This window comes from Megalobrama amblycephala, linkage group LG8 (assembly GCF_018812025.1).
Source record: "Megalobrama amblycephala isolate DHTTF-2021 linkage group LG8, ASM1881202v1, whole genome shotgun sequence".
NCBI classification, from domain to species: domain Eukaryota; kingdom Metazoa; phylum Chordata; class Actinopteri; order Cypriniformes; family Xenocyprididae; genus Megalobrama; species Megalobrama amblycephala.
The window spans coordinates 11,735,697-11,757,017 of NC_063051.1; the positions used below are offsets into that span (position 1 = coordinate 11,735,697).

General features: G+C 38.5%; 1 protein-coding gene across 4 annotated transcripts in view; it reads right to left on the bottom strand.

Moving 5' to 3' along the window:
* The window catches only part of negr1 (neuronal growth regulator 1), a 142,327-nt gene extending 122,016 nt beyond the window's left edge, over positions 1-20,311 (bottom strand). For 2 of the 4 annotated variants that reach the window (XM_048199265.1, XM_048199263.1), the window contains exon 1: positions 19,866-20,304. In XM_048199265.1, coding sequence (XP_048055222.1) covers positions 19,866-20,035 — 170 coding nt within the window. In that variant the 5' untranslated portion in view covers positions 20,036-20,304. Of the gene's footprint in view, positions 1-19,865 lie in introns of all 4 variants that reach the window. The other 2 variants (XM_048199261.1, XM_048199264.1) reach the window with 2 other exon arrangements.
* Positions 20,312-21,321: the final 1,010 nt, after the last annotated feature.

The window sequence follows — 21,321 nt, forward strand, 5'->3', positions numbered from 1 at the left end:
AGTCCACTCCAAAGGGAGATATTCTCTTTAACAGAAAACACGTTTCAAGAACTACAACAAACGGCTCGTTGGGACTACAACATGTTTCTTCTGGATTTTGTGAAGTTACAATGTCACACATTTAACACTCTGAGGTCTGAAAACGCGCCGGCGCATTTTGCAGGTTTTTTTTCACATTGCAGCAAAACAGACTTAAAATACTCCGCCATTTTTTGTCATAGAGACATAAGTAATATATCAATTGAAACTATAGAATATCTTCTTTTATTTGTATACACTCAGAGTAAAAACACAATGTTGTGCTTTTTGTAAAATAAAGAAAACTAACATGATGCGTGATCTCTCGTCTCCCTCTGAACGAAGTCCAATCTGATAGTTCTCAGAAAATGAACTGTAACTTAGTGAATACTAATCACAGAAAAATTAAACTTATGTCTAAAAAAACGTTAAGATGTCAGGTTTTAAATCATGTAAGTCAAATCGAAAACAAACCTTCTGTGTTTATGTAATCTGTATGAAAACAGAGCCATGTCAGAAATCCGTGATTCAGCTCATTACCCGCTAATGCGGCCACGCCTACGGAGCCAGCGCTATTCAGACGCAAATTCAGAGGCAATACATGCATTCATCGTCTCAATCGTGTATTTATTGTCTTGAAAAGTGTTTATCTGGATGTAAAAGTCATGGTTAGCGAGCTCTAGAAGACATGCAGTTAGTTCCTGTTTTCTTTTCTTCTATAGATGAATTTTAGATGAGTTTTTGTTTCCTTAGCGCCCTCCGGCTGCAGTATGAATTGGAAACTCCATTCATGGAATAGCCTCTTCTTCTTTTAGATGAATTTGTGGACTAAAAATGCACAGAGAGCGCCCTCCGACTTCAATGATGAATTGAAAACACCAGCGCTCATAGTAATGACAATGAATATTAAATAAATATAACTCCTCTGTATAGAAAATTGACATAAGCATATGAGAATCCAATATTTCTCCAAATGTGCATGCTTTTAAACTAAAAGCCTATATTCAGACTCTTTGCATCACAGAAATACATTATATTTTAAAGTATAATATAAAACCATTACTTTATATTGTAATAATATTTTTCTGTATGTTTCATATCATGATGAGCTTGAGACATCACAGAAGGTTTTTTTCACAGCCTACCTGACTGAAATGCCTCATTAATATGCAAGTAATTTCAGCTCTTACTATCCAATTCTTTTGTCTTCTCAGGTGTAAATGGCCCATTATTCAGTGGTGATTCACGCCTCCACGCATACTGTGTTTCTTGGCAAAAAGTGTCTTACAAAAACTAAATCAATATATTGTTTTATATGAAGGAGTAGGCAGCATAATTTTTACATAATTCTGAAGCAAAAACTCTAGTTTACAACCTCCAATAGAGAGGATGAGAGTAGGGAAGGAGACATTACGTCATCATAGCTGATGCTTTAGGGGAAACTCCTTTTTTCACGAAAATGCTGAAGCCTGATTGAATCACACTATTGCAACTGCAATAGCCAATGGCACTTGCGCATTCAAGCGAGAGGTGGGTCCAACTGTTATATAGCTCAGCGCTGAGTGCCTCAGAATTATGCAACGTCTTGTTCCCTACTCTCAGGGAACCATGGTTACTTTGAGTAACCCAAGACGTCCCCTTTCGAGGTAGGTCTCTCGACATTAGGGCATCATAGCTGATGCTTTGGGTAATGCATAAACTCCCCACCGTGTAAAAACACCACAATCCCCAAATCCACCATAAGAGTTGAAACGGGATGAGCCCAGCACATGTCGTAGCAGGTGTTTATAATAAGCAGGAGAGCACCAAGCTCTCTCTTGGTCAGCTACTGGACCTAGTGGAGACACTCAATCCACAGTCCTCTGGCAATCTGCCAAGACGGCGCCGGCGCCTCCAGCTCCTCTCAACACAGGGCTATAACCACGGCGCTAGACAAGTCCAATGTAATGAGACACAATACATAAGTGCAACACAGGTAAAAATAACAATGTCACACACTCAGTGATGCAAGCAGCTGTCAGCTGGAGCCCCTATTTATCATGAAAATACCAATGCAGAACGCTGTGAATATATTTGTTCAAAATAAATAAGAACACATATAGAGAGCCAGTGTACAATCCTGCAACGAAACACCAGTGCCTTCACTATCGCAGCATACCAACAATACGACCTAGTTGAAACCACTCAATGAGGAGGGGCGTGGCCACAAGGTCTTTCAGCCATCCAATGACGTCTCCCGTGCATGTGGTGCAAAAGAATGGATTTCAAGGTTACAGAATCTAACTTAAGTATTTTGCAAAGACCATCCCATTGTTAGATAAATGTCCTGTAATAGACCTATCTAAGACCAAGCCCAAGACACAACCAAACCCCTAGTGGAGTGGGCATGAACACCTATATGGCAGTCTGCTCTCTGAGAAGCATAAGCCAGACTGATGGCCTCTACTATCCAGTGCGAAAGCGTCTGCTTTGACAGTGGATAGTCCATCCTAGCTCCCCCAAAGCATACGAACAGTCATTCTGACAGGCGAATATAACTGGTTTCTATCCACATAAGCACGCAGCACGTGAACAGGGTACAGCAAATGCTTTCAGGTCTTCCTTCAGAGATCATGCCATAAGAATCAAACACTTGAAGCATTATAACCTGAACAGCGTTGAAAGCACTTTGGTATATAATTACATCTAGGCATAATCCTTATCATACAGTTTTTTTTAACTCTGACAATAGCGCTCAGCACAAGTTGGTTATGTAGAGTGGATGCGAGGATATTAGCCTTCTTGTGTCATTTGAAATTCTTATTGTCTGGACACTCAGCCAGGCGATTCTGAATATGATGACAACAAGCCATTATAGCAGCTATAATCTCAAAGCATGGAGGGCATAGAGTTGCCGTACAAGTACTCTTGCAAGATAAAGACAAGGTGATTGAGGGGCAAATTTCACCAGGCCTTTGTCCCACATTTTAAACCACGTTACTGAGATAAGCAAATGCCCATGAAAGTAAACATATTTCAGGTCCACTGACATAATCCAGTCCCTTGGCCACTCATGTGCGAAGCTCTGTTTCAATGCGCTCATTGAACGAATGCTTCAACAGCGCACGATTCAGTCGGTCCTACGTCCAAGATGAGGCAGGTACCACAGTCTTGGTCAGAGCCCGCACAGTAGCCTACTATGCTTCCTTATAACATGATCGAGGCCAAAGCACTTTGTGCTTAAAACATGGCAACTCGCCGCTCGAAGGCAGGGAGCTGCCATACTTTGAGAAACCAAGAGGAGGAGGAGCTCTGATTCTGAAGTACTTTGTGTATACATATAGATATATGTCTACATATGTACTGTATATATGCATAGATATACACAAAGGCAATTACAGTTCCCGTCGCCTTTAATGAACAGGGGGATGTGAGAAACATAAGAGAGCGGACAGTTTTTCTGCTGTCATCATGAGTGTATGAGAGCAAAGCGGCAGCGATAATGGCGTCGCTTGCTTATATCATAGCAGTTGAACTACTGGACCTAGATGAACACTGTAGGTGAATGACAGCAAAGCAGCAGGAGCACCGGCGCTATTGCTTATATCACAGTAATGCCTAGAAAAACAGCCACAGCACCATTGCCTTACAAGTCAAAGGACTTATCAATATAATGCCTAAATCTCAATAGTGCGGCAGCCACGCTGGGATCGCCAACTACTTCACAACACGTATAAACACACTTCAAACTGCTTTTCAAGGGGTACCACCAATGCTGGATGAGAACATCAAGCAGTCCCAGTTGGTGCACTACCAAGGCCACAGCCATCAGTGTTTCTTGAGAGCTCTCAAAGGCAGAAATCTTCCCCAGTTGCACTGAAATAATCAGTCCTCTGGCCAACTTGTGAGAGGATCTGTTCCAATGCAAGCGTTTAGAGGGAGTGAATTGATAATGTAACGCAATGCAGGGGACTGCTTATATCATGTGGATGAGTGAGCAAGAGCAACTGGAACTTTTCTGTGCTCTGTACACAGCTGGTCACTGCTCTGAGGCAAGGGGCTGCTTATGTCGTACGAACGAGTGAGCAACTGGAACTTCTCTGTGCACTGTACACGACTGACCACTGCTGAGGCAAGGGGCTGCTTATATTGTGTGAATGAGTGAGCAACTGGAACTTCTCTATGCTCTGTACATAACTGACTGCTGCTCCAAGGCAGGGGGCTGCTTACATTGTTTGAATGAGTGAGCAACTGGAACTTCTCTGTGCACTGTACACGACTGACCACTGCTGAGGCAAGGGGCTGCTTATATCGTGTGAATGAGTGAGCGATTGGAGCTCCTTCATGCTCTATACACGGATGACCGTTTCTTTGAGACAAGGGGCTGCTTATACCATATGAATGAGAGCGAATGTAGCTTCTCTGTGCTCTGTACTTGGCTGACCACTGCTGAGGGAAAGGGCTGCTTATACTGTGTGAATGAGAGCGATTGGAGCTTCTCTGTGCTCGACTGCTGATATTGTGTGAATGATGGAGCGACTGGAACTTCTCCCTGCTCTGTAGACAACAGACCGCTGCTCTAAAGGAGGGGGCTGCTTGTATTGTGCAAATGAGGGTCTGTTTTGGACCCCAATTATTCATTCCGAAGGTTAGACGTGGAAGGTTTTAGTGGGAATTGACCAGCGCAGACCCATCACCTAAAATTCCTATCTCAAGCTGCAGCAGCTTCTGCTTCCGTGACTCGGCAGCAGAGGGGGAGAAGATGTGAGCAGACAGCTTATCTGTAGCCTAATATGAAAGATGTCATACTCACCGGAACACTGCAGAGGAACGGCAGTCCAGGCACCCTCCTCTGAAGAGCATACCTCAACGGTGAGCAATAGGTGGCTTATCGAAGACAGCATAGTCAAGTGAAGAAGAAAGATCTGAGGCAATGTCGCTCAGCACTGAGCTACATAGTGGTTGAACCTGCCCCTTGCTCGAGTGCACGAGCGCCATTGGCTATTACAGTTGCAATAGCTTGATTCAATCAGGATTCATCATTTTCGGGGAAAAAGAGTTTGCCCAAAGCGTGAGCTATGATGACGCAATGTCAAGAGACCTACCTTGAAAAGGAACTTATGCTTATGGTAAGGAGGTGTGACATCACAATCACAACACATTGGGCCAGCTAACCAATCAGAGCACATTTTGTATTTTGGAATTAGGGATTTCATTGAAACAGGAACTAAACAGAGCATTTGAGACAGACTGGGAAGAGAGGTGCTGTGTAAAATTTTTGAAAAATACTATTTTTTGAACACTTAGCATGAAATATATTATATTTGTACCACTGCTATGTATGCCCAGTGAAGCTATTTAATAAACAGATTAAAATCTAATCTTAAAGGCCCAATATGTAAGATTTTTGGATTGAAATATAAAAAAAAAAACACTATTTAAAACCACTATTAAAAAAATGTTATATATTTTGCTGACTTGTGTACCTACATCATCCCAAATGATTCCAACAATGTTCAAATCCATAGAAATCAGCTATTTTAATCAGTGTAACATCCTGTGTCATTTTGTCCCATCAATGCGTCATATCCGCATTACCCTCAATTTCCAGTTCTACTTCTGTAAAAACCATGAAAACACCAAAGACACTATAATATATTAATATGTTTTATTAGACAGGTGAGCAACTGTTTGGAAACCTTTACTGACAGAAAATCACCGTTAGCTCAACATGGTTAGTCCTATTGTTTGAATCTCGTTTTCTTGATTTACCGTGAGTAACATGTTTGTACCCAAAAAGCAAATCAGACACAAATATTTTGTCAAGTGACAAACATAGCATAATCAGCTTTGTTTGTAGTAACAGTAATACAGCATTTTCTCCACCATACGATGTTTTAAGTCATCCAGCTTTTAGTAATATGATATTCTTATATCTATCTAGATTACAAGTTAAACGTAACTTTAATCGTAACTTTAAAGGAGCTGTATGTAAGAAATCTATTTCAATTAATCATAAAATGGCCCTGATGTGTCACTAGACATTAAGAAATCATGTTCATTTCAAATACTTATATCACTGACAAAAGTAGTCCGGCCAGGATATTGTCATTTAAAAAGTGGACTTGCAGCCCTCAACTGATGTTGATGTTGTCATTTTGTGTTTTGGCCTGACGCGCCTCCCTCCACCTATCTACCAATCACGAAGTCAGTAGTGTTTCGGGATCCGTGTTGCCAGCTTTGCTGTAACCTACCCTAACTCCAGTCGGATAAAAATGTCTAATGTTACTAAATCAAAAAGACCTCGTTATAATTCAGAAATTCGTCGTGACAAAGTCCGAAATAAAACCAGAATTTGTATTGGAGATGCTTTTGAAAGATGGAGACGGCTGAAAACGGAGAAGAATTTGAACACAGACGCCAACATTGCTAATTTTCTCCTGGACAGGTAAGATTCATCTATGCTTGGCTAACTTGTACTTGATGTCAATGGACATTTCATATATTCATGACAGTCGAACAAAGTTATGCATGTTTGTGCAAAGTAACATAACGTTAGCTCACATGGACGTATGCTCTGTCATTATGCTGAGACGCTGAGGAAAACAACAGTAGCACGCCCATTATGGCAATTTGAAACGTAATTGAGACAGTAGCCTAATGTTACCTCAGTAAAAATGATTCGTCATTTGTTCTTCACGTATATCGTGGACTAAGTTACACATGCTGCAAGTTGACCTGTATGACCATTGCTAATGTAATTTAGTTACTCCAACAATATTTTCTGATGGAACTGAAAACAACCCTGTGATAAATAATAGAATGTCATGTAATCTTTCACATCACATATTTTAGCGTTATGGACGTGTGCTGCAGGGTAAGTAAAAAAATACAGCTGGCCACTTTCACTTATAACATCAGCTAAATGAATAGCTGTATCTTTGATATTGGTTACACATAGTGACATAGGCTTGTGCTTGTACTTACATTAATGACAGATAAATAACGTTACAAGTTAGACTAACAGTTACCGTTCTGTCTGTCATGTACGAGCATAAATCTTTACGATTATACTGTCACATACGAGCATACATCTTTACGATTATACTGTCACACACGAGCATAAATCTTTACGATTATATTTAACTAATGACAATTAGTACATTTTTTAAATACATAATTACTTATCAAAATATCTCTCATGAAGCATAAACAGAATTAACAGAAAAAAAAAATTACTGTGTACGTCTGTTCGTCACTTGCCATTGGAAGCTCATTGAAGCAGCCTATGTTTCTGCTGAATCCTGCAGCTCATCTGGCAACCTCGAGTCAGGGGGTAGGGGGAGGGGATACACCGCTCTACAGTATTTTTATAGTGATTGCAGTACCAGTTTAGGCCACAATCCTACATACAGCTCCTTTAAATGTAAAATAAACATAAGCAACAAAACAAAAGGAGCTGCAACGTCCGACTGTGGCATATAAGCATAATAAAAACAGCAACATAAACTCTCGACACCACCCAGCTTCATACCACAGTAATGTTAATCAAGTTCTAGTACTATAATTAGCTTACCCAATAACACAATTTCTGCACAAGTCCTGTCGGATTAAAATCAGCTCGAATCCAAATAGTTTCCATCAGCTGTGGAGGTGAAGACGACGCCTCCCATGTTTCCATGTTCATTCACAGCGTCATCAAGCTACGCTTTTGTTATTGTTTTGAATAAGCGACCTCTAGTGGCGAAACTTACATACTATGCCTTTAAATTGTGGTTTATATGCTCTGCAGTGACCAGTAATTTGCAGCTAAGTGCAATTTGTGCTCTTTTTTCACACAGAGTAGAGCACATTCCAAAAAAACTGCAAAAGACAATGTAAACTGTAACTGACTGCAGTCATAAAACCCGGAATGGGGTCACTGACATCACTGCCATTATACGATTGGCTAAGGTCCCTCAGAGTGTTCTAGTGTAAAGAAGTCATAGGATGCAACATGCACTCAAAATATATGTGTGCTAAACTTATTCTTAACCTCTAACTCAATCACTGTCAAGTGAAATCTAACAATTTATTAGCCAATGGTCAACGACAGACATTTGACACAAATGCAAGTGCTTACTTACGTACTTGCAAGAGTTAACCTATTTCAGAGTAAATTTATAATAAAAACTTGTATACACACATTCAATATAATACAAATATTATAATACAAGTGCCTAGTAAAAATTAAGAAAAAAAACGTACATTACCCGCACACTAAATAATGAGATTTTGGCTTCTCTGAAAGGTACACGATATCAATTCTAGCTACTGAGGTGCATGAAATCTGTATTTAGCCTTTTATGTCATTTTGTTGTAGCTCCAGTCTATCATGAGGTTTCATGTGGGTTCAACTAGGCGGCATTTTCTCCCTTTGGAAGGTGCAGCTTTTCCATAATCTCAGGTTTTGTGCCAATCTCTCAGATACCAGGTTAAAAGTGGCAATGCGCCACATTGTCAAAGTGGAAGAGATGCAGCAGTCTGTTCCCTATATGGAGTTAAATAGAGCTAGGCCTTATAATTACACCCTAAAAAAGGCTATTATAATTATACAAGCTATCATTACTTGACCAGGATAATTTGAAATGAATTCTTTGTAAAGCTGCTTTGAAATTATTTGAATTATGACAAGCTCCATACAAATATCACTGAACTGAATCAAACATGACAAAGAGCATATGTGAGCTCAGCACTGTACCAAGACTCGAACCCTGTTGAGTCGAAAAGTATGTACATAAATCAACAGAGATGGGCATGTGTCTCGCAACTTTAATTCTAATTCCTACAACAAATACTGGATAAATTATGTCTGTGAGGGCCCACTGGGACCCTGGCATATTTTGCATGACCTAATTCTGCTCACTGCCTTCCTTAAGTGACATATTTCTCGCAAGCTAGCACACCCTTTGCCACCTAATGTAGTGGAAGAACTAGGCTATAGAAAAACTCGATCATTCACCCCTGATGTTTTCTTTGCGCTGGGAGATATCATCTCAGCGCTTCAAAAGAAGACGCAGCGAGTGAAGGAAATCCGTTCTTTGTGGTTTCTGTGCCAGTATTGAAGGTGCTAACTGTCAGAAAAATCAGCCTCGCTGATGGATCATGACATAACAAACTACAAACAGATATGTACTAGGTTGCCGTTTATAGCAAGAGGAAGACGTATAACATGAAGGCGTGTGTGTTAAGACCCCTTAATTTGACTGGGATGGAAGGTAGATGAATAAGGAAATTTAATGAGTGTTCCTCCCTCACAAACGCTGCATTTTTGGCAGGGGCTGAACCTCCTTGTGTAAGCTTTTTCTGAGACCATTTGGCAGAGATTATGCCCAGCTTAACGTCCGTCCCACAAAGGTCTTTGATTCATAACAGAGATTTGAAAGCACACTTACATTCATCGAGTAACTAGTGCATGTGAGAACGCTTTAATCAGATACAGCTACAGAGCAAAGGGATTAGAAACACTAAAATGTAATCAGTGTGATTAAAACATTAATGCGTTCACATACAAAAGCATTTCAACAACAACCCGGCTACGCTGTAACAGCATAGTGCCAGAGAAGAGTGGAAAATATTCCACCATGCTGACAGTCAAATAGAGAAACAATTGCAGAGCATTTCAATACTAGATGAGAGTCAACAGGGGGGACCATTTTCTTTAAAGGGACTATGATAGGTGCTGTGATGCTGCAATAGGGGAAAATTGAAATGCTGCAGAGAAGGGAGGCTGAATCAAAGGAAGATCCGTTAAAAAAGCGTCCATGCTAAGATGTCTTTAAGAAACAGCGAACAACATGATGTACATTAGAGACACTGTCACTGGTTTCTTCTTAGCACTTGTGCTCCCGATACAGAAAATGACACCCGACCAAGGTAACCATGGCAACACACCCTATGGACATGCACTAGATAGCCTCTGCTATCTAACACTAGTTCAAACACCTTTTACATAACACGGGACAGTTCACTCAAAAATAAAAATTCAGTCATCATTTGCTAACCCTCACGTTGTGCCAAACTTGTACGTCTCGCTTTTTCTTCTGCATAAAAGAATATATTTTCAAAAGCGTTTTTTTTCATACAATGAAAGTCAATGGGGTTAAATGTTGTTTTGGGCCCCATTGACTTCCATTGTATGGACAAAAACAATTGAAACTTTACCTTCTTTTGTGTCCCACAGAAGAAAGAAAGTCTCACAGGTTTGGAACGAGAGTGAGTAAACGATGACAGAATTATCATTTTTGGGTGAACTATCCCATTATCCGAAAAATTCATGTAGCACATAAGCGTGATCCAACTGACACAATAATACAAGCCTTTTGTACTATTCACAATGTGTGAAAAATGGCAATTGGCAAGCATTGTGGGTTTGTTCTTATGACTAAAACATATTCTCTGCTCAGCACAGCACTTAAATAATTGCAGTTTGAGAGCTCTGCTTTTACCACAATTTCATTAATGGCTTTTTAAAGAGTCTCAGGCTGTTTTTAGAAGAACCAAACACCTTTAAAGCATCAGAGAACTGGCAACAAAGAAAAGTTGGGTGATCTAAAAGTTAAAAGTAGTGAGCTAGTACAAATTAAATGGCATTGTTCATGTTGGTTGGGTTTTGACAGCTGCAATTAAAATTCTCATGTTCTTGAAGGAAACCAGGCGCTGCCATCTCTCAAGGGGCAACTGCTTTCATTTCATAAATAAGCTCACTTCCTATCAGCTAATATTGTGTCATAATGCCAATCCTCTCTGGTTCTGACAAATGGAAAATGCGACATTACGCGACCTATTAAGCAGAGCGAAAACAAAGCGAGATATGCAAAGTATGAAAAAAAAAAATGTTTGGAAGTACTGACGGGCATCTTAGCAGCTGACAGTCAGTGATGATGGTGTGGCATTCCCAGTCTGAGCAGGGCCTCCAGTCTGCCAAGAATGCAGAGGCAAAGCTGTTGAGATGATTGATGACACGCCTCCACTGGCCCTCTCTTCCCTGCTGACATGCACTCACAACCCAACACTTTTCACTGCTAATTGGACAACCTTGCAAATTCCTTCTCTGAGTCTGTGGTCCACTAAATTAGCCACTGATAACTGCCGAGAATTGGTTCAATTTATGAATGTCCAGAACTGTCAAGCTGGTAAAGTGTCACTCACACTGCAGAGGCTGCTGAAAATAAACCTGTGTCAGGCATGTAACTTTCGTTTATTTTCTCATTTGTTTTCCATTTTGATGTTTTGATCAAGCTTGCGGGTGACAGTTCATTTAAAGTCTAGTTAGGTAGAACTTTGCTTGAAATGGGGAAATAGATGTTTTTTTTTTCTTTCCCAAAGGGCCATAGGGACATAGCGGCCATAAATGGGACATCACATGATCTACTTTTGCTTGTTTGATAACTTCGAATCACATGCTAATTATGTTTTTTTTATCCGAGAAGATTCAAGTAAAACAGATTATGTTATCTGTAAAAGGATAATGTAAATATAGCATTCTCAATTCAGATTTGAAAATAGTTTCTGGAAGATCTAGATCACAGACACTAACAAAGTAAAACTGAAAGTGCCATCCAGCCAGGAAAATCTAGGTCTGTTATGTAACACTAATGTGGTCAATGGCTATTCAAAATTTTAAAAACTACCAGATTCAGTGTAAAGCTTTTCCAAACTTCTTAGCAGAAATCTAACAACACTCAATCAGATATTTAAAATATTTGAAAACATGACCTTCTAATCTGTCTAGGACATTTGACCTCTACACAAACTCTATAAAGAGCTTTACAGGCTCAATTGTTAAAGGGGGGGGGGGGTGTCTAATGCTATTTCATATTCTGACTGTATATACACTGTTAAAGAGTTTGATTCTCATGGTAAACATGGCCAAAGTTTCAAAACACGAGTTGGACGTATAACGGAGTATTTCTATGCCAAAAATACTCTTCCAAATCCGCATAAACTTCACAATCTTTTTTTCAAGTATGGGCCTTTGTAACATCATAAAGGACGGAAATCCTTGTACGGGCACTTCTCCCAGAAGAGCGCACGTGTACGACCAGAGCGAAAGAGCAAGAGCACACCCATCAACGCACGTTCGGCTTTACGGAAGCTGTCGGCAGTGCTGCACAGGTCACAGGACTTCATGAAATCAACAATGTCACCAAAGAAGTATGTTTTCAGTTGTGAGGGAAAGATAACCTTGCTTCCCAAAGAACCCAGCGTTAAGTGGAGCTGAGAGTTTTGTGCTCACGTATTACATTGATGCACTCTCAAAATTTGTTATTAAAAATACCCATAGAAACTGATAGTTGCAATCACTTTTTTATTGGTTAAAATGAATGGAGAATATCTCGTATTTTCCCATGGCTGCTCGAGCCCTCAGGATCGGCGCTTATGGTTTCATAAACAAGGCCCAGTTCTACGCTGGATTTACAGATTGTTTGAAACTGAAAGATGGAGCAGTCACAGCGGTAATGATCCCGGTCATGAGTCGGAACCGCAGGTGGTGAGTTAAACTGCTTCAAATGTCTGTTTTGTTGGCAATAGGTGCCTAAGTTCATAAATTCATTATTCATCATTCACTATATGCTATATTCATTATAGTGATTCAAAAGTTGTCCAGAGATAATGTGATGGTGTATTGTGTGTTTAAATACATTTGTTTAGCTGACCATTGATAGCCTGCAGATGATCGCTACGCAAAAGCTGCGCGTGCTCGTCACTCTTTAGCTCCGCTCACACGGCACGCCTCCAGGCGCTCGGCTGTTTTCGGAAAGACTCGATACAGCGTATGCATTTTTTATAAATATGATAAAACTAAAGACTTTTTGGAGATATGAAGGATGCACTACTACTCCATTGGTACTCAAGATTAACATGAGATTGGCAGAAACTGTGTGATACCCCCCCTTTAAAAGCATTGTGCTAGAAATGACAAGGGTTTGGTTAGCAGGAAACACACATGCTGATGAAATGTTTACCTTGAATACATTGGAAGTAGCTTTAGATAAAATCATCTGCAAAATAAATACAATTCATTCTTGGAAAATTAAACTGACAATAAAGCTTGTAGTTACATCTGAGATTGCTAAACTTTATGGTTCGAGTAGAAATATCATTACATAATTTGGTTGCTGAAATAGGAATCTATGTTAAATAAATAATCCCTATAAAAGGGCCCAATCATCCAGAATATTACTTTTTTTCCATTAGGCCTATACAAGGGAAACTGCAATCAATGTTGCCTTACATCAAGCAATTTTTGATTTCTTTGTTGGCCACCATAGTGATACATCACATTAAGCTCTCAGAGGGGGAAAGGAAGCCTAAATGCTATTGATCTGCTTCACTGCTTTGTATTCCATTCACTAATAATTACCAATGCAGTCCCTCCAATTACTCGGCTCTACTTAACATTTACAGCCACGTGCAATCCACACACATTGATTCATTATGCAAATGACAGGGACTAATTTAAGGCTTGCTTACATGACTCCATTTAAAAACCTGCAGCCATGGCAATGTACCTTGCACAAATGAATTGAGACACATTTTCCTTTTAATGCTGAATAGAGAACATTAGAAACATTTAAACCATTTGTCGACAGATAAATTGACAAGAGAGACAGACGGACGGTTCAAATGTTTCTAAATTTCTCAGAGAGGACTTACTGTCCTCAGCTGAAACTCAATACTTACCCATATAGTATGGAGCCAATGACAAATGAGACTTCAATATTAACACTGAATGTGGTAAGAACTGATGATAGGATTACTGTTAAGGTGAACTGCGCAGGTCTGTATGCTCTCCAGTTTGAGAGTAGAGTGGGTGTCTAGCACCTGAGGGACAAAGAAGCTTATCTGGTATCTAGTGAGCCTGCTTCATCAAAAGCCATGAAAATCAGTGACAGGTTGAGGAGAAGGGAGGTTAAATCTACTTAAAAGGCACTACTGTTTTTTCAGAAGTGCTTCAGGTATAATTGCTTTGAAGATAACCATTATCTGGTAGCAATGGTTATTTTTTTCTGCATATTTTATCCTGAGAATCATGACCTTCCCCACAACTGGGAAAGGGGGCTTCTTTAGGAATATTCCACTTAATTGTTGCAATTGCACTGCCAAAGATGGGATATATATGGATGGCCATAGATGGAATATATATAAATGGAGTATATTATTTACTCTGTTGCAAAGTAACAACTAAACTACGTTCTTTCATATTTACTACTACATTCCTTCAGTGCCTTGAACATAGAAAAATAAAACAACACAATATTACAATACAATATTATACCTTGCCTTCTGGTACTCGTGGCAGGTAACTGTCAGATAGCTGATGAGTTCCGGCCTGGTTTCTAATAGCTGTACCTTTAATAGGTTTTTTTGCAATCACATGGTTCTGGTGACGCACAAAATTCAGTTAAAGGGCAAGCAGTGAAAATTAGAATGGAAGAGATGGAGACCGTGCTGGTTTAGAAAGGTATAAACAGAAAATCACAACATATGTTGGACATGAACCTTATGATATGAAGAGGAGCGATTTTTCTACTGAATTGAAAGACTTGCCTGCCATCGAGACAGTAGATATAGAGATTATGAAGCTGCCATCACACCGTGTTGAGTTCTAGTCTGGTTTGTTTGTATCACGCTGTCTTTCTACTAGTGAAGTTAGGGCAGTATTTAGATTCTCTGTCGTGACTGTGAAAAATGTCGCCATTGTAGGTCATTTATTCTGAATCGAGAATTGCAATAGGAACTCACATCATCGTTCAGGGAAAAAAACCTGGATGGTGTAATATAATTTTCGCCTTTTCTACGTGTAAAAACACTAAGGGAAGCAGGTTGAAGAGGTGACGGGGAGACGCCGTGTAGCAAATCTAATAATGTCACTGATTAATAAAATAATCACATAGCTGAGTGTTTTTGAAAGTTTTGTATTTTGTTTTGGTTTAATAATTAACATTACATTTGCAGTATGACTCTCACTAGTCTTGTGAATGAGCATAACTTGCACGGTGCCATTTCATAACTGTTCACGAGCTTCTATGGGTTTGATTTTGATTGTCGTTTGTTAATATAAATATACAAAAATAGTGTGTCGGTGTCTGTCCGCTGAATGTGACCCTTCGATTCTTCTCCGTGACCATATGGGAAAGTGAATATTTACAAAGACAACATTAAAACTACAGTTACATTTACACCCTTCCAACAAAGAAATGGATTGACTTCTGTCAGCTTGTTGAACACATTTTTAATTTATTTGTTTTCATTTATTTATATATTTATTTGTTTTTCTACCATGTGATGGCTGAAGCAGCAGTACGTGACACTGTTTTCACGGTAACCAGATCAACATTGTGAACGGAATTCTACAAAACTTCAGTGAAAATACCAAATGATCATGCAATGGGATAAAATATCTTCTCTTCCATGCAAATGATACCATGAAGAATGTGAATATTTAACCAAGTTAAAAACAAAAAAGGTAAGCAGACACAAAATGCTGGTGACAACTTTTAAAGTTAAAAAACGATATAAGTTATGATAAAAGCTCCTTGTGGTTTCTCAGTTTGAGAGATATGAGCAACCATAAATGACGCAAGACATAGGAATTTTGAGTTTGTGATAGGATTCCTATATAGAAAAATCACTGCTTGCCCTCCAGCCACATTTCGTGTGCAGCAATGACGTCATGTGCAAACAACCTATATACAGGGCTCTATCTATATTTACAAGAGCAGCACGCAATACCACACAGAATTAGTGATCGACCAGTATATCACCAAGGCCGATGTATCGGCCAATATTTGGCATTTCTTAAATACTGGTATCGGCGATCAGTTTTTCTGTTTGGCCAATGTGTCAAAAGGGGACTTTTATTTTGACGGCGTATTGTGCTTCCATTCTTCATCTTCATTAGTTTGCCATCTCTGCTTAATTGACAAGTTTTGTCTAATACGTTGATAGACAGAACTGTTAAACAAAGAAAGTAAACAGTAAACAAAAGTATTATATCATTTGCTTTTATCTTATTAATAGTAGAAAGGCAAATGCTATAATACTTTCTTATTTACTGTCAGCATTCAGAAAATACGCATTTATATAATTTAAACAAATCTTTAAATATATATTTAAATATATCTACAAATCTTTAATTATATCTCATATATTTTTAAACAATTTATTTTGGTGATAAATACTGTAATATGATTACAGAATCAAGAAGCTGCCATTTAAAGTATAAGTCTGTATATTTAAAAAAAAAAAAAAAATTATATATATATATATATATATATATATATATATATATATATATATATATATATATATATGTTGAGCACTACAAAGAATTTAGACTCCTTGGCACACAAAAAATTGAAGCTGATAATCATCATGAGCTATTCTTTACGTAAATTAAGAAAAGCTAAGCTGTACCACCATCATCATATCTGTAGAATGTTAATATATTGCAGCCAAATTGCAAATATTAAATGTACGATCATTGGCACATTGTCAAGAACCATTTAAGGGAGATCACAGTATTTGTCATAATTTATGCTCTTCGGCTGAGGAGAACAACAATGCCAAGGATAAAGACAGATTAGATACACTCTAAGAAGTCATTAACATTTTAAATCCAAAACACTCTCTTCAATACATGATTAAATTTGTGAGCAAATGAGCTGCTTGTAAATATATTTTTCTATCTATGGGATCTACCAATATATAGGCCTATTCTCACACGACTGATAAAATTCCTCTGAAATAACTAGCTGTACATCAGCAAAACAGCAATATTTCTACCACACTCATTAAATATTTAGAGAGTAAAGAACTATAGTTCAGCTGTTCAAGTTAATAATAAAACAGAGGAGAAAACGTCACAGTAACATCCTTCCGATTAATCAGCACTGACGGTAAGAGGTGTGGCCTGAGGAGAAATGGAACAGGTTCCCACTCGCCTCGATGAAGCAATGATGCTGGTGAGGGACACATTTAAAATACAGGCACTAAGCCTTCACAGACCACCAACTGACATTCTCTGGACATCTGGGACAGTCATGACAGCCCTATTCACAGTACACAATAGCCTCCCATTACATTTTTTTACCCAATTCTGAGATACAATAATGTTGTCATATTGAAATTACTTGGCATAAGTGCCTTCACTTCTGAAAATGTAACAACAATACAAGAAACATGGTGTATTGTGTATTTATGGTGTATTTTAGTCAAAGCGAAAAATCTAAGATAACAATCAAGGCTTTATGGAAAAAACAGCAAGGTGCACAACTGATTTTTGAATAGCCTGCTAAACATTGCCTACAATGGTGGAAGTTGAGCGTTACTTAAGACAAGCAAACGGTTTTATGGCAAGAAGGCTGCTAGTCCATAATTACATTGTCAAAGCTCTATTTAAATACCTTAGTGATGTCAACGGAGGGTGAAGTAGTTAGCAGCAAGCGAGATTGAGACAACAAAGACTGATAATATGAAAACCTTTAGGCTACCTAAGAACTGAAATATCATATATGCGTTGAATGGACCAGATAAAACAATGGGTTAAACTGCTGGTTTATAAACTGTAAACTGTAACGATACCCATTCATGAACCAATTGTTCTTTTGAGTCGGATCTTTTCAATGAATCGTTTATAACGAATCAATAAACCAGCCTTATATGGCAAGCCGTTTTGACTTTTATTCATTCTCAGGATATGAATTCTTGATATCAACAATTTAGTTCCTAATATCAACAATTCAATTCTTGATATCAGGAATTACATTTTCACTAGTAACAATGTTAATTCTTGAAACCAACAATTCAATTTTCACTAGTTAAAATGCTCATTTTTGATATCAATAATTACATTGTTACCCGTAAAAATATTCTTTTTTGATATCAATATAATTTTAGACATCTAAAATGGCTTTTCACATTTATGATATCAGAAACTAACATTGTAACATTGTCACTAGTGACAATCAAATTATTGATATCAAAAATTATCATTGTTACTAGAAGCATTTCAATTGTTGACATCAAAAATAGATATTTTGCACTAGTAACAAAGTAATTAATGATATCAAAAAATATGATTTTTTACTAGTAAGAATTGCATTTCTGATATGTGAAATTGGAATTTCAACTAGTAACTTCTTGATATCAGCAATTGAATTTGAATGGCAGCCTATGGTGACATTGACAAAAAACAATTAGGCCTACAGATATCAAGAATTCTAGTTTTTACTAGTGGAAATGCAATTCTTGATATCAAAAATGAATTTTAACTAGTGAAAATTGAATTGTTGATATCAAGAATTGCCATTGTTACTAGTGGAAATGTAATTCCTGATATCAAGAATTGAATTGTTGATATCAAAAACTGAATATCACGAATTCATATCCTGAGAATGAATAAAAGTCAAAACGGCTTGCCATAGCCAAAACGATTAGGCCTAGTTCATGAATCGGACTGAATCAGTTCGAGCAATTCTCGAGTCACAAACTCTTTGAACCAAGAACCATCTCTGTCGTCATGGACATGTCCGATTCTGACCCGATGAGTCAGCTGACATTTTATTTTAATAAATAATATTTTATTTTAATGAACTTAATAAATGTAATGGAATAAACATGTAATGGAATAAAATGTAAGGATAATATTTGGGTTCTAGGTTCTAAATCACTCACATTTGAATCTTGGCTGCAACAAGCTGAACTGGAACACGCGAATAAACAAAAAATCAGAAAACCATAATAAAGAGCAAAATGTACTCTTTACTTTTTGGAACGTTTTAGCGCAAGCAACGTACAGCGTGTCGAGAACAACGTGATTACGAACTTACATAAAACACTATTGCTAAACCTATTTTTGAACAGGTTAATTGAAACTGCTTCGAAAGAACCGATTCGCAGGAGTCGGACATTCCATCACTTTTCCCACCACTAGTGGTCCTGTGCTAAATTGTGTGCTATATATTTCGAAATGAAAAGGGGGACGACATAAATTTGCAAAGCGAGTCAAAACTGCATCAGAAACATGTATTCTAACGCACATAAAATGTCATATAATGTTTCAAATGATTTTGCAGTTGTAGCACTATATGAACGACGTTCTCAGTTCTTAAGAAGACAAACGCACAGGCTGTTCAATGGGAGAATCAGTCAATTTCTGATATTGTGAATAGCCATTTTGTTTAAATTAGACCATAATATCAAGCAGCAAACGATTAGAATGGACTTATGAAACTTAAAAAAATAAAATAAAAACTTAGAAACAGACACTTGCATCAGTCAGACACACCCATGGAAAAGGCTTTCAATCAACGCGGGCGGGTTAAATTTCATGATAACATGTTTTTGTCATAACTTGTGACTCAAATCCCCCATTTATCCCGCACATAACCGTGTGCAACTTCTCTATCTTTATTTTTTCCAGGACGCAAACATCCGTGAGGCTCTTTCGGACTGTGGGAACCATGAATGACTTCATTGTAATTGTGCAATGTGTTCCGCTTGGCGGGGTTTACAAAACCCCCTTCCCCAGCTCCTTATGCAACCCCTTATAGAGACAGTCTCTGGACCCTACACTTTAATATCTATAATTGAGCCAGTGCATCTCCCAAACTAAAAAGAAAAATGCCTCTGTAAAAAACCATCATAGTCCCAACCTGTTCTGGTCAGTATGGGAACCAGCAGGGATTGTGACCCAAATAAAAGTGACGGAGCGGCACTGGGGGATCTGCCGAGTGTTGTTTACAAAACTGAGAGCAGAGCGACTGATGCAGGTGCCAGCCAAGTTTAGTTTGAACACTTCTACAGTGACTTGAGTCTCCTACCTGAGCAGCGCGGTGTCTCCCTGTCTGCTGACCACACTCTCGCTGGACGGATAGTCCACAGTTTGTCCAGCGGGCAAACACGATGGTAAAAAGCAGCAAAGACTAAGAATTATAGCGGTGAGCCACTGACCGGAGACGCACGCATCCTGCACTGCAATCATTATGTCCATCACCGCCGAATAGAGTACGATCCGCGCCGTTATCAAAAATAAAAATACAAATATCTGGATGAAAATATATTAATCCTCCGCGAAAACCCCGAGAAATGGCGTTCCGTGTAGTTTTCCAGATTTGTTTTGATCGGAACCTGACCGCGGGAGGAAGTCGACTCTCCAGTGGCTTGTACACCATCTAGTGAGGAAATGGGAAACGGGAGCAGAGCTAGCAGCAGACAACCCCCCGGCTCTGATCCTGTTGCCATGCGGCCGTTTCCCAGGCAACCTGTTCCCTGTAGCTCGTGATGGAGCAGTTAAGCGGGTGGTTATTCTTGATACGGCAATACTACTTAAATGAGTGAGTTTTGACCACCGTCCTGCAACCTCAAGACGTCCTCCTGCAAACATACACTTTGATTTGGTTTAGCCTATTGCGTGTGACGTCTCCAAAACTAATCATTGAAAAGGGCAAGATTTAAAATGACACAGGTCAGGTCTTGTTTGTGTCATCGTGGCCCATGCAGCCCTGCCATAGACTGTTATTCATTTTCGGTAGGCTATAGCTTGAAATATTTCATAGTTCTCTCTATAGCATGTGGTTTTTGCCTTCTTTTTACGTCATGTTGTTTATCATAAAGAAGTAGAGAAAAAATGAAACATTTATATCCTATTGATATTACATAACACCAAAAATAGCTAAGCCCATGTAACACTAAAAACCCTGTTCAGAATAATTCTGTGAAAATACAGTAAAATATTTACAGAACAACCTGTAAGCTTTACAATTTAAAACTACTTTACAAAAAATATAGGCCTATATAGCCTATTAAACAGCCTAAAACCACCACAATAACTCAGAGGCTAAAGATAAAGTCACATGTAGAATTAAAGTTCATCACAAGTAGCTTTTGTACAAGCTGAGGTAAATATAGAAGGTGTGCACAGTGTCATGAACTCAAATAAAAAATAGCATCATGGTGACACCAAAATAACGCAATAAACATTCATTTAACAACATAAGACATAACATAAAACTCGAATGTGCGTATATGATAACAAAAACTATGAAGAAATAATTATTAAAATTAAAAACCACCAAATGTGAATTATCTCACACGTACGGTGTCATTTTAAAGGGTTAGTTCACCCAAAAATGAAAATTCTGTCATTTATTACTCACCCCCATGCCGTTCCACACCCGGACCTTCGTTCATCTTCGGAACACAAATTAAGATATTTTAGTTGAAATCCGATGGCTTCTTGAGGCCTCCATAGGGAGCAATGACATTTCTCTCAAGATC